The sequence below is a fragment of the Manis pentadactyla genome, chromosome 4 (assembly GCF_030020395.1).
Source record: "Manis pentadactyla isolate mManPen7 chromosome 4, mManPen7.hap1, whole genome shotgun sequence".
Classification (NCBI taxonomy): Eukaryota; Metazoa; Chordata; class Mammalia; order Pholidota; family Manidae; genus Manis; species Manis pentadactyla.
In genome coordinates, this window is record NC_080022.1 from 172105651 (window position 1) to 172120382 (window position 14732).

Consider the following 14732-nt stretch of genomic DNA (forward strand, 5'->3'; position numbering starts at 1 on the left):
TTAGGATTAATTATATACTTCTTGTCACAGCCTCCAAGGCCCTGCAACATTGTCCTTAGGACATGCTGTTCCTGCTGCCTGAAATAATCCTCCATCCCTCCGTCTCTGGTGGCCATCCTCTTCATGTTGCCATCCCCTCATCAGGACATACCTTAAATACCACCTCCTCCAGGAAGTTTCCCATGATCCTCTCCCTTCAGATGAATTTAGGCAACACTTCTGTGTACTCCTATAGCACCCTACATATTCCTCTACCTTGTTAAGCTAGATAGCAGTTGCTTGTTTAATTGTCTAGGTTCCTGCCATGCACTGTAAACTGCACAAGGTCAGAAGCCTTTAAATGCTCATCACTGTGCCCTGTGATAATGAGAGATGCGGTGGACAGTCAATTGATATGGGCTTATAGAATGGGTGGGGGAATGGATAAATAGGTGGATAGATAGGTGGAAAAATGACACCTCCCTGTAAAGACTTCCTGGAGTCCTCTGGGCGGGGAATGTTTCATCTGTGCTTCGTAACACCTAGTGCAAACCTCTCCCCAAGCCTTAGTTTTCTCAGCTCTAAAATGGGGAAAATAATACTGTCTACCTTATGGGATTATTGATATTAAGTGATATGAGCCATGTAATAGTTTTAAATCCATAATAATAGGTTGTTAAATTTCCATGAGATAGTCCACATAAAGTGCTTAGAATAAGATGTACATTTAGTTGGTACTCAAAAAGCATTAATAAAAAAATGTTAATAATTATCATAGCATTTATCTTTTCTTCCTGCCTGTGTCCCTTGCCAAAGACTGTGCTCCTCTGGGGTACTATTTAGATCTTACTCATTTTTGGACACACCACCACTACATCTCACAGTGCCTAGGTAGGTGTTTTCAGTAGTGTTTATTCACCCTCAAATGAATACATGAATGTAGATTTGCCAGTTGATGAGCTGGGGTGCAGCATCCCCTTTCATCATTCACAAACCCAGACACACACTAACACAGTCTCTTACACATCCACACGCACTCACTTTCACTCAAAGAACCCCAAAACACTGCAGAACCGCTACCCAGGTTCCTAGAGTCAGCCACGCATAAATGCCTTGGGCCTTGTCCACTTGCACCCTCCACACACCACAATGCCCAGCACCCCTCCCCACCCCTGGAATGACAGCGGCTGTGGAGTGAGGGAGTGCCCACTCACAGGAGGGAAAGCAAAGCTGGACCTTTGGCCCCCGCACTGGCTGCCAGCCAGCTACCGATAGTGCTGCCCTGCCTCCCTTGCCCGGGGCTCACCTCTTTCCCCTTCTGGCAGAAGAGGCCTGGGGGCCAGGGCTCCCTCCTCACTCATCTAGTCTTGTCTCTGAACCTAGAAGTATAGGTCCTCCTCTGCTAGTGCCAAACCCAGCAACTGTAGGAAGAAGGCAGGAGAGGAGAGCCAAGGCCTGGTGGACGGGCTTTCTTAGTCTTGAGCTGAAATAATTATATTAGCCACCATTTAGTGGATGCATAATAAGGGTCAGATACTGAAGCCAGCACTTTCCATACATTGTATCTCATTTAATCCTCACAACAACCCTTTTCCCAGAGGAGGACACTTGAGGCACTGCAGATTAGATTAGCCTAAAATCGCCAGCTGGGATTGGCACGCAGGTCTCCAATTCTGGAATCTTTAACCGCCAGGATTCACAGCATGAGGGCGGTGGTCCTCACGTATTAGGCTGGGGAGACGCTCCCCCAGAAGGCAGCATCCTCTCCCCTAAAAGGCAGGCCCTCACGTCGATCGCAGTGAAAAGGGGTGCCCGAGTGCCTCCGCGGGGCTTCAGCTCCTTTGGGGATATGGGCGGGGCCGGGACGGGGCCTGGCGAGTAGTGGGAGATGGGGAGGCGGGGAGCGGGTGGCCCTGGCTCACAGGCCACGATGGCTGTTAATTAAAGTGCTGGCACCAGCTCCTCTCGGCAAAGTTTGAAGCCGTTATTTTCCACTCCAGCGAAGCGGGGAGAATCCGGCTGGGCTGACAGAGACGCCACACCGCGCCAGGGAGCGGGCGCTCCTTCGGGGCGGGGGACATGCCGCCGTGCCGAGCCGAGCGCGCCTCTCGGAGGCCCGGGCGGGCGTTGTGCTCCCGCCCCCTGGGCTGCCCACGGCGGCGACCAGCCGCAGCTTCCCGGGCGGGTTCTGGGCGGGCTGCGGATGGCGGACCTGCCCCAGGGGCTTAGTGGAGGAGAGACTCCCGTGCGTGCGGACTAGGGAGGGGTGCTTGAGCAAATCACACGCTAATGACCGCACACTTGTCCCTCGGGTCACCAGCCCTGTCGCTCTTCTCGGCCTCATACTGGGGGAGACAGCGATGGAGGGAGGACAGGAGGCCGCACTGAAAGCCAAGAGCAGAGGACTGCGCTTCTTGAGCCTGGGGAAGTCTAGCTGCTGGGAGCGCCCCCCAACCCTGCACTTAGCATCCCTTTGCCCAGTGAACAGTACCTAGAGACCTAATCTCCTGGAGGCTGGAAGAGGTGGAGTCAGGCTGCAGGTTTAAATTCGGATCTACCACTGATTGTGTGGTAGTTGTGTATACCACATAGTTGCGTGACTTTGGACAAATCTCTTAATTTGCCAGAGCTTCAGTCTCCATCTGTAAAATGGGAACAATGACGGGGTTTACCTCTTCAGATAGGTGCAGAGATCACGAGTGATCATGTATGTAAAGTATTCAACACAGGCCTGGTGTAACACAATAAGTCCTGAATAAATGATGGAATTTTTTAGGCTCCTTCCTTGGTGGTGGGGGTCACTCCCACCCAGGCTAAGCCATCAGTGGTTAAAGGCCCTTCCTCACAGCCTCCGTTTGATATCCTCCTGTCCCGTTCCTCCTCCCACTGTGGGTGGGGTTAAGCAGTCTGAACCTTGGAGAGAGAAAGCCAGAGAATCTTAAGGATCCGGTGGGATCAGCAGGAGGAGAGTGTGAGTGGAGAGGGGTCTTCACAGGAAAAAAGAAAGAGGCTGGAGGGTCACCCGTTAGCCAAGCCTGGAGGCCTCCGAATGGCAGAACCCTCCCTGATGGGCTAGACAGAGGAGGTGAGGGAGCAGTGGGGCAGCACAAGCTGGGACTCCGATAAGGCGACAAATATTTTGATGGAAGCAGACACATTTTAGTTTCTGCAGCCTGAACACTTTACTGCACTTGAGGAAAACGAGAGCCTCCTGCAACCTGACGGGGAGAAGAGTTAGGGGCTGCCGAGCGGGTGGGGGAAGGAGGAGCTGAGGGGCTGGGTGAGATCAACCCCTCCTCGTGGAGACTGGGAAAGGGGGTCACCACCAGGGACATGTTTGTCCTAGTCAGATAGAGAAATAACGCGGGGGTGCCCACTTTCTTAGGGCTCCTATCTCTTCTTTGCCTAAATTAGCAGGGATAAGGAGAATGATGAGGAAGCCGCCCTCTCACCCCCTGAAAAAACAGCCTGGTCTGGCCTGGAGTTTGGTGAGGAATGGGCAGAGAGAGTTGGAATGGGCAGAAGATTCTGCCCCTCCAGGGGGGAGGCACATCCAGGGAACAGAAAAGAGGAGGTGCCGCTGGGCGCCCTGACAGGCACACGACCCCTGGGTCTCCCGACGGGAGGACTCGGAGGCCTGAGTGCGGAACGGCCCCCTCCCCCATCCTCCTTTTTGCCTCCCCTCGACTCCCCCCCACACCCTCTTTTTGTTCCTTCTTGCTCCTCACTCCCACACCCCTCAATCGCTCTTTGTTCCTAGCTGACCAAAGAGACAACCCACCCACTCCACCCCCGCCTCCGCCCCCTGCGGCCCGTGGCCCCTCGCGCCTCCCTCAGCCCCTCTGAGTGTCCTCTGCTCTCTCAGGGCCCCTCGGCGCTTTCCAGATCTCTCTATGGCCCTCTCATCCATTCGCCCTGTGGTCCTTACTCTCCCCTTCCCTAGGGGAGCCTCTCCAGTTTTTCAGACTCTGGCTCCCTCCCTTTTTCCGAGTCTCAGTCTTTCGCTCCCGCAGCCACCCTCTTCGTCTCCCAGCTCCGGCCCTGGTCCCCGCGGTCCCGCCCCCGCCGGGCCCGACCCCCTAGTTGGGCGGAGCCCTACCGCCCACAACCCAATTAGACGTCGGTCCCGCCCTCAGTCCCACCCCTCGCGGGCGCCCAGAGGCAACGAGCAAAGTGGGGCGGGGAGGAGCGGGCGGAGGGGGCAGAGGGGGCGGAGGTGACTGTGGCCCGCGCGCTGGGCGGCGGGAGGGCCAGGCGGCGGGCGGCGGCGGCCGCGCTCAGTCCGGCCGCGCAGCGGGAGGGAGGCGCGAGGCAGGAGCTGGCGGCTGGGCTCGGCAGCGCGTCCAGCGCAGCGCGGCGCCACGGGCCCGGCCCCATGCCCGAAGCCCCGCCGGACCACTCTTGAGCGCGGGTGCCCAGCCCGCGCCCCCCTCCCGCCGGCACCATTGCCCCGACGGCGCGGCCGGGCGGGCCGGCGCTCCCCAGGCTCCGCGCCGGCCGGAAAACGCTGCTGGCGGCCGCCGCGGGCGTGGTAATGCTGCTGGTGCTGGTGGTCCTCATCCCCGTGCTGGTGAGCTCGGGCGGCCCGGACGGCCACTATGAGATGCTGGGCACCTGCCGCATGGTGTGCGACCCCTACCCCGCGCGGGGCCCCGGTGCCGGCGCGCGGTCCGACGGCGGCGACGCCCTGAGCGAGCAGAGCGGCGCGCCCCCGCCCTCCACGCTGGTGCAGGGCCCCCAGGGGAAGCCGGGCCGCACAGGAAAACCCGGCCCCCCAGGACCCCCCGGGGATCCGGGTCCTCCGGGCCCCGTGGGGCCGCCGGGGGAGAAGGGTGAGCCAGGCAAGACCGGACCTCCCGGGCTGCCGGGAGCAGGGGGTAGCGGCGCCATCAGCACAGCCACCTACACCATGGTGCCGCGCGTGGCCTTCTACGCTGGCCTCAAGAACCCTCACGAGGGTTACGAGGTGCTCAAGTTCGACGACGTGGTCACCAATCTAGGCAACAACTACGACGCGACCAGCGGCAAGTTTACGTGCAACATTCCCGGCACCTACTTTTTCACCTACCATGTTCTCATGCGCGGCGGTGACGGCACCAGTATGTGGGCGGACCTCTGCAAGAACGGCCAGGTGGGCCAGGCGGGGGGCAAGGGGCTGGCCTGGGGGCAGGACACCCAGGGGGCCCGGGACATATGGGTACCAGCGGGTGCTGATGGAGACCCTACAGCGGTCCCGCTTAGCATAACATGAGGGGATGATCGCGGCCCACGGACACGCCTCGGTTCCTGGGGCAGACGCTGCTGGGCTCCCGCGGCTTGAAAATGCAGGAGATGAATCCAGCTAATCAGAGCGCACGGCTCCCAGGGGCGCGGACTGGCCCTTAGGGGTTTGGTCCTTGGAAAGTGGCGTCTGAGAGCAGGGATTCTGGTTGATATCAGCGATTAAGGAAGAGCAAAGATGGGCTCTGGGGAAAGGCAGCCTCAGCACCCCGACTTCGCTCCCTAGCTGAGAAGGCAAGCTGTAGATGTTTGGGGCACAAAGGCAAAGGGAGCCAGTGTGCAATGCCTTAGCTGCAGTACATCCGCCACCCTTGGGAAGGGACCACTGGGCCGACTCGACAGCCTTTACAAAACTGGGGACTGCGTGGCCCCTTCACAGTGTGTCAGACCTACAGGCACAAGAAGGCAGCCTTGAGGGAAAAGTTTTTCCTCCTGAGGCAGGGTGAAGAGGTAGGAACTCCCCCTCCTGGTGGTCTCCCAGCTGCAATTCCTGGCTCCTGCAGTGTCTTGTTAGAGGATCCTCTTCCCTCCCTATCCCCATCCCAGAGACAGGATCTGGCAGGCACCAAGCACAAGGGGTCTTGGAAACCAGGACCGCAGTGCATGGTGTTCTCCTTGGACCTGCTGCCCTGGAACCAACCTTGACCTAACCCTGCCCCAGGATGGCAGTTTTACCCAGCTTCCTTCCCTTTTGATACCTCCTCCCTTCCCAGTGCTCCCAGATCACCACCACCTAGGACCTTTGGGGTAGTCAGGCTGAGCAGGAACAAGGGAACCTGCATGGGTCAGACCTAAGCTAGGCTAGCAGGAGTTAGGAAGGGATTTCCTGTGACTGAGACCCAAGACCCTGGTGGAACCCCTCCCACTGCAGCATTCCCTGAGGTAGACCCTGGCTTGGCGCTGGGAGACAGGGCAGTCATGGGAGTCAGCAAAATCTACCAGGTGTTTGTAAGTCTGCCCAGTCTTCTCTCTGCCCCATCTTATCTCTGCTCTGCCTACTTCTCTCTCTGGTTTCCGCTTCTTGCCTGCATCTTTCTCCTACTGTCTCTCTCTCGTCCCTGTCTCTCCCCTGGGTCTACCAGTCCTATGTCTCTCCCTGGGTTTCTGGCCTCTCTCCCCTGCGTTTAACACCCCTCTGTATTCCTTTAGTGTCTCTCTCCCACTTGTGTCTATCAGGCTTCCCGTGTCTCTCCTCTTTGTCCTTGGTCCTGACCAAATGGGAGGCCCCAGTATCCAGTGAGGGCTCATTCTGCAGGCAGCCCCACAATTCCCCTTATTAATCACCAATAAGGGATGCAGCAATGTCACCTTCATCAATGGAGTTTCTTCTTTCCTGAAGAAAGTTTGGGCTGGCACCAGACCAAGGTTTCAGGGGGTTGGGAGCCCTGCTTGCCTGGATAGGGGGCGTGGTCACCAGGCCACCCATGGGCCCTAGACCCTGTACCACCTCAGGAAGTTGCAGCAGGGCCTTAGAGATGAGGCAAGAGGGAGGAGGCAAGATGGTGTGTGCTTGGGGCAGGGTCACTTGCTTTATCAGTTACTGGGAGGTGAAATCACCTCAAAATCCTCTTCTTTTCCCTCCAGCAAAGCAGGGCATTTGCAGAACCCCACAGAAAGGTGCTCCCTGGAGGTGGCACACAGACTAGTAAAAAAAAGGAGGTGGCTTTAAAGAAAGGTTTTTAAGACCCAGCATTTTAACAGTTACTCTACCATCCCCCCCCACAAAAAAGGTAGATAGTGGGTGTAGACCCCCCTCCCCCACATCCTTTGTGACTTGTCCTTCCAGATTTCCCAGGAGACTCATTTAATCTCACTAGTCATTCCACATATTAGTTTTGAGCCCCTACTAGGAGCCAGGTTTGGGGATTGGTACCAGGGCTTTAATCCATTTGCTCTGCAGGACCTTGTGGCCTGTGCAGGGGAGACAGTAGTAACTGCACAATAATACATCGTGGCCATCACTGTGTTAGAGGGGGACCAGGAGCCCAGATGGCAACTCCTGTCCCCAGATGTGTTGGCTGGAGGGAGTGATTCAGTGGGGCCTTCCCCTGCTCTGACCAACCTGGTCAGGGAAGAGGATAGTGAACCCTGGTCCCCAAAGTGAGGGGACACTGCTAGAGAGAAAGTAAAAAGGTCAAGTGTAGGAAAAGGCTGGCTCAGAGGTGGAAGAGGACACTCAAGTGAGCAGAGAAAAAAATGACAGGTCTGGGCAATGGAAGGGAACAGAAGAGGAGCTTGCACCTCCCATGCCTTCAAGACCAGAGGTGACCCTGGGCTCTGTGCTTATCCTTCCTGGCTTCCTGCCTGCAGAGAGGCTTCCAGAATTTCCTCAGGAAAGCAGAGCTAAATCTGGTCCCTGATCCTTCCCTGGGCAAGATGGGGAGTGGGGAGTCACTGCCTTCTGCCTGGTGTTGAGGCCCCTCTCTGTCCTTGCCTGAGGCCCACCAGCCCCTCCCTAAGGGTAGCTCTGAGTCACCATGCACAGCCTGATGGCACCAAGCCCTGGTCATTAGGACACAGAGACCTGAAGAGCCTAAGGAAGGGACTTGAGGTTGGAGGTGGTGCCCTGGGTGAGGTGAGCTTCCTGCAGCTGCCTCTAAAATCCGCCCTTCAGAGGGATCAGGGAGGACACAAAATTGATCAACTGGGCTTGGAGAGAGGGGGCTGTGGGGGGACAGGCCAGGGAAGGGGGCTTTAGGCAGGAGAATATTACAAATGAGCAAGGGCTTGGACAGCAGAGCATGAGAGAGGTGAGAGGTGGTGATGGGTATAAAGGAGAACTGTGGTATAAAGACCTAACTGGAGATCAGCCTCTTGCCTGATAGTGGGAGAAGAGCCTCCCAGCTATTCTTTCTAGCCTCTAATGCCTTTCACAGCATAGAACATAGTACCCAGCACAATAGAGATCCAGTAAATGTGTGAAAGTACAAGGGTCCCCTATGGGCCAGCCTGGCTTCCTGTGGGACCCACACTTACATGATCATCCAAGACCCCCGCATTGATCTGGGGGCAGGGACATGTTTCCTGGATTCTCTTCCCTCCCCCTTTCAGGCCTCTGGTCAGGCCTCTGCCTCAGTTTCCCTTCCTGGCATGCCTTGAGGAGGAGATTCTACAGCTCCCCCTAGTGACAAGTCCCAGACTTGCTTTCCTGCTTCCATGGCAACCTCAATTCCCCAAACTTCCCTGGGTCCCCAGGAGAATCTGGATGCCTCAACTGTTTCCAGTCTTGGGCAGAGAATCAGGACCCCTGGGTTTTGTTCCTGGATCCCCTACTGTCTAAGGATGGAAGGGCATAAATTCTCCCTGCCTCCATGGATAATTACAATAATCACAGCGACAATCATGGTGATGAATAAATAATAAACATAAGCATAACAGTTCTGATGCCTGTCACATCACCAGGAGATTCCTGATGACAGATGACTGTATTCTAATAGATTTGGCTATTAAGAAGCACACTGTTTTAATGAGTTAAGGCTAAATTAATCTGGGTAATAAAAATAATTGTTATTAGTAGTAATTTATTAGCAGAGATAATGAAATGCATGCATAACAATAAATACTACGAGGATTAGGGCCCAGGGAACAATACAGAAGTTGGCTGCTTGCTTTGAGCTCTTTCCTAGTAGCTCAAAACCCATCAAGATTAAATTTTTTTTTTCTTCACCATCAAAAGGCTTTTACAAAGGTCGCAGTGATGAGGCAAGATCTTCTCGTCCATTTTCTAAACAGAGAAACAGCTCCTTGACAGACAGGGTCTCCCCTCATTTGATGTCCCTCCACCTTTATCGGGACTGTGAGTTTTCCCAGCTAAGTACCCCAAACAGTTCCTTCCCAGACTGGGGAAGAAGAGGTTGAGGAGAGAGAAGGGGCTGGAAGGATCTGGGCTTTAAATGGCAGGCTGCATGCAAATACATTGGGTTTTCCTGTTGCAGCATTACTGCTGAATCAGCTTATTTGGCTTGGCTGACCCGCAGATCTGCCTCCCCCCCCCCCCGCCCTGGAAAGAATGGGCTCCTCCCCTAATCTGGCTTGGTCCCAGACTGTCAGTCCTTTGGGGAAGCTGCCTTCAGGAAAGGGAAGGATGGAGAGGGGCTGTTGAAGAGCCTGGCTGAGAGAACCCTGCTCAATGCAGCCTCCCCCCAGTGGAAGCCAGAGCCTTGGAGATAGCTCATCTCTTCCATTCTCCACCCAGGATACAGATCTATGGCTCAGGCCTTGCATTGCCACAGCTGTTAGAGAGGGATGCCCAGAGGGAATTTGTCCACCACCACACACCCTCAATATCTTATGATCATAGTCAGAGCCCCCAAAAGTGACAGCAGGCTTCACACCCAAATGCTGGCACCTCCTTGCCCTGTTGTCCTGCCTGTTGACCCTCCCCTTCCCTCTCCTATCAAAGCAAGAAACCAGCAAGGATATTAGATGAAACTGAGGATCACAGAAGGATGTGAAGCCTGGATTCGTTTCTTCCCACCCAATTCCTTTCTGCCACCTTGGAGTGAGACACAAGGAGACAGAAGCCTTCTTTGGATGGGGTAATAGTCACAGAGATAGCTATATTTCCTTTGACGCCAGCACGTAGGCTCAATCTGAGCCTCAGGAGGGGAAATAATTACCAGGCCTTCTATCTCACTTCTCCAGTGTGAAAGACTCTGGAATGAACTTCAGACAGAGTCCAAAGAATGGGTCCTTGGTACTGGGGTGGTTGCTTACTAACAGCCTGTTATTGATCTAGCCACCTGACCTATGGGCTCCATCCACTGACATCAAAATAGGTGACTGTGGCAGAAATGTGAGGCATCATTGTTACAATTAAAGCAGAGAGGAAGGAATGGTGAGGAGAGAAGCTATGGCTCTCCATTCCCTGGGGATACAGAAAATTATTCTCTGCAAGGAGGGAGTTGCAGGCTGGGACATCCCAGAGGCATTGTTCACGTCCTCAGCAGCCCAGCAGTAAGACATAAAAGAGTTAAGGAGAAAGACTCCAGTTTGATTACCAGCTTAGACCCAGAGGTTGCACCTGCTCTAAAAATCCAAGGCTCCTCTATGACGCCCTCCCAAAAAAAAATTATGATCAGAAAGAGGGGGATAACCGAGAGAAGCAAAGTGAAAGCCCAGATAGGGCTGGAGGTGGAGATTTTAGAGTCTCTGGATCCCCCCATGTGGCTGGCTGCCTTACCTCCTTCCCTGACGCTTGTTCTCTCCCCACCCCTCTACCCTCACACACACACCCTTAACTCCCCTACCTCCCAACCCCGCAGGTGCGGGCCAGCGCCATTGCCCAGGACGCAGACCAGAACTACGACTACGCCAGCAACAGCGTGATCCTGCATCTGGACGCGGGCGATGAGGTCTTCATCAAGCTCGACGGAGGCAAAGCGCACGGCGGTAACAGCAACAAATACAGCACATTCTCCGGCTTCATCATCTACTCCGATTGAGCTTCCCGCGCCCCTCTCCATGCCCTATCCCCGCGGGCTCCCCTCCCGGAACCCCCCCTCGCTGCCGGCTCTCCCCGGCTATGACGACCCGGCCCGCCCTCAGCACCGACGGGGCGCAGCTAGGCCCTCCCGCCGCCTTGCCGCAGAGCCGGGTCCAGCGCCCTCCGTCCCGGTCCCCGGGAGGCGGTGTTGAGGGCCCCCGCCCCGGCCCGCGCTGTACATTTGTACAATAGAACTGTTTATTGCCCACCCTGCCCCCCAGCCCACCGCAGCCTGGGGACAGGTCTCGGCAGTGTCGCTTCCCCCCGCTCGGATGCCCTCGGATGCGCTGTGCCCGCGCTGCGGGGTGGCAGCCTGGGGGAGGAGTGGGCTAGAGGCTGGATAGCTTCCCAGCACCCACTAAAGCCCGGTCCGGCTCCGCTCCGTCTGACCAAAGCTGTAATAAAAACACTTCCACCCCACTTGCTTTGGGTCTGTGCTCCTGGTGAGGAGTTACAGGAGAGGCCCTGAACCCTGCCCTCCTCTGGACTGGGAAGGGGTCTGCTGGAAGCTCCCGGTGGATCTGAGAAATGCCGGGTGCCAGAATCGGAGCTGCTCCAGGAGGAGGTGGGCCAGAGGGCCCAATGTCCACCCCAAGGGGGCCTGGGCAGCTGAAATGGGAAGCCGCCCAGTTACATCATCATCATCCATGGTGGAAAAGTTCTGTTTTCTTCATCCTTGAAAGTGTCATGAGCATTCCAAAGGCACAGCAAGGTTTAAACTGGGAGACTCAGGTTCTGCATCCAGTGCCACCCTGTGTGATCCTGGACAAGTCACTCCTCTCTGATTCAGGTCTGGGTCAGTGACAGCAAAGAAAGGGATAAACTCTGTATTGAAAGCTGGTTGACCTTGGCCCCAGCACTTCACCGCTGGCCTCAGTTGTCTCATTTATAAAATGTAGGTGATGAGACCCACCTCACTTGACTGAGGATTAAAGAGACATGATGTTTGTGCTCAATAAACATAGCTTTTATTATTTACTCATCACTTTAAAGTTTGCAAAACACTATCAGGTATGTCATCTCACTCAAACCAAGAGCTATGGGAGGTCAGATTAGTAGATTTTATTCTTCTTCCAGGGAGGTTAAACATCTTTGTGACACAGTCACTAAATTCTGTGATTGTACTTGAATCCAAGAAGCCCTGCTTCTTGGGGATGACACACTAACCCTCACTTCCTGTAATGGGGCCATAATGGTCACACAGTTAGGGCATTCCTAAAAAAATGATAGCTGATATTAGAGAACATCCACTCTGTGTCAGACACCATATAAGAACTTTATAAATATTATCCCATGGACATGTGTGTTCGGGAGGGGTAGATTGGCAAGAAATGCTCACAAGCCCTTTAACAAGGGTGCTGTTGTTTTATCCATTTCTGGTGAGGAAACTGAAGCTCAGAATGATTAATAAACTTGCCAGGGTCACAGAGCTAGGAAGGGGCAAATGCCAGTATTTGAACCAAATACCATGCTCTTAGGCAGTAGGCCATATTCCATAAAGATTTGGGATCTCCAAAGCAGAACTGAGGAAGGGTGGTATTGAGACAGCTCCTTCCTGGCCATGCTCAGCCCTTCCACTCCCACCCCTTCCCTGCAGAGGCTTGATATATTTACAAGCATCTGCCCTGGGCTGCAGCTATGGGGTAAGCCCCTTGTAGAATCCCAAGGCCCTACGTTGAGGAAAGGTCCCGTCTGGCCTCCCCTTCCCCGGCCAGCTCAGCTGGAGAGACAGGAAGGAGGGGTGGCCTCCCTCTCAGTCAGGCCCCTTGTATGGACCCTTTTCATGTCTGACCAACTTGAATGACTTTCTTTATCCTCCCTTTTCTCCCCAACTTCCCCCTACTGCCAGCTGTGGCCATTTAATAAAATTAGCTTAATGCTTGTTTCTTCCCTGTGGGGTCTGGAGATTGAAATCTGCGGGTCCCCACAAACCCAATAAACCCCTGGCAGGTCTGGCTGGAACAAGAGTTTCCTTGGGAAGAGAGATTAGATTAGAAGGCACTCCCCCCTGCCCATCCCCTAGTGCTGCCCACAGCTCCCTGTGATTCTTTAATCACTGCACTGGCCTGGAATTATCTAGCCACCACACCTGGGGGCTCCCAACCCCTCCCCAGAGGCCACAGGGACTGATCTAGAACCTCTGCTACAATAAAAAGCATGTTAATCATTTCTGTAGGGAGCACCTGGGATGGCTGCCTGGCTTTCTTTTCTTCCTGGTGACCTAATGATCCTCATGCTGTTTTGAGAGATGCATCTAAAAGTCTCCATTTTTGCAGGTGAGGAAATCACAGTCTGAAGAAAATTTGTGACTTGCCCATAGTCATGCAGCAAGTTTGTCGCACAACTGGGACTGGACTGAAGCCAAAGACTTTTTTTTTCCTCTGCAAGGCACCAGGGGTGTCCTGCAGTGCCAGCTGCCAAATGCTTGTCACTCAGGCAGCACCCCAGCTGCCAGGGAGCCTGTTGAGGAAGTGTCTCCCCAGACAGGATCTCCCTAAGAGCAAAGTCTACTTTTTCCCCCTTAGACTTGGGATGCCCAAGGGCAAGGACTGTGTCTCCACCATCGGAATGGGAAGCTTCCTGAAGGCATGACCTCTGTCTCATCAGATGAGGGGTCCTCAAAGTTGAGAGCAAGGTGTTCGTCTCCACTGAGACTGGGGACTGTGGCTCTCCTTTCTGGCGGCTCTGAGGGTAGACTGCTTTTCTATTAAACTAGGGCTTCCTCAGACCAGACCCTGCTACTGGGGGTTCCCTGAAGGAAAACTCTTGTCTCTCATCCAAGTAGGGGCTCTCTGAGGATAGGGGCTATGTCTCCCCTCAGAATGGGGCTTCTTGGAAGCAGGGCATGTGTCTCCCCTCCTTCTTAGGCAGGGACTTTTCTGGCACAGGAACATTCCAGGGGGCAGGGCTGGGGGTAGGAAAGGAGGGAGGGAAGGAAAGAAGGATGCAAGGAAGCAAAGAAGGAAGGAAGGAAGCCTCTCTAGGCTGCCTCTCTTTTAGAAAGATGTGTGGTTAATTAATGAATAATATCCCTGCCAGGGCGGTGTGAGGATGGAGGTACCCCTGGAGCTCACACACACAAGGAATGGCAGGTCTTCCTGTGCCCAGTACACTGCCAGCCCTGGGAGCTGGTGCTGCCCTGCCCCCTCTGGGGCCACTGGGGTCAGAGGGGGCAGCGGGAGCCCACCACTGGGGGCTGTCCTAATTGGATGACTTTGCAGGAAGGCCAGGCAGGTGTGCTCAGCTCTCCACTTCAGCTTGCTACAAACACATCTGCCATGGTGAGGTCTAGGGGTTAATTGCCTCCCGCCTCACTCCTGGTAACCAATATTTCATTTACTGCTCGGAGGGGGAGCTGCCAAAGAATCAATCCCCAACAAGCGTCCAGGACACAGGAGTGCTGCGGAGGCATGGGAGCTGTTTCCCCGGAAGATCTCTGAGCACCAGAGGAGACAGGAGGCAAGGACCCTGTCCAGAGGTGGCAGCCAATTGCTCAAGGCTACTCTGTGTCTCACATCCATTCTACTGACCCTGACAACAGCTCCAAGACCCCCCAAGAGCTGGGAGAAAATCCCAGAGGTCCAGGGGCTGTATTACCCCAGCTAGCTGTGCTGTTTCCCTTGCCCTGGTTCCTTCTGCATTTATTTATCTGAGTGCCCCCATAAGCTGTAGCAGGTTAGATGCTGTTAATAAGGTTATTTTCACAAGCGATGAAGGTATATTTGAAAAGCGGAACTGGAGGTGTGAGCTCCTCACTCCCTCCCAGGTAACAAACCTTAAAATCGTACAAATGAGGTGATAATAAAGTGGAGGTGAGAAGTCTACACATGTATGAAACTGGGAGGGGGTGGAAGGGTTACTGAGAGGTGGCAGCTGGGGGTTGGAGGGAAAAGGGACCAGTGGGCGACCTGTCCCCCATGTTTTTCACATGCTTCTCACATGCTGCCATCTGCCAAAACTGAGAATCAAAGCCAAAAGCCACAGAATG

General features: G+C 54.7%; 1 protein-coding gene across 1 annotated transcript; it reads left to right on the forward strand.

The window, feature by feature from the left end:
* Positions 1–4219: 4219 nt before the first annotated feature.
* Positions 4220–11183, forward strand: C1QL1 (complement C1q like 1). Its single transcript, XM_036883106.2, has 2 exons — positions 4220–5110; positions 10524–11183. Exons 1-2 carry the CDS (start codon positions 4514–4516, stop codon positions 10701–10703), a joined length of 777 nt encoding a protein of 258 aa, XP_036739001.1. The 5' UTR covers positions 4220–4513; the 3' UTR covers positions 10704–11183.
* Positions 11184–14732: the final 3549 nt, after the last annotated feature.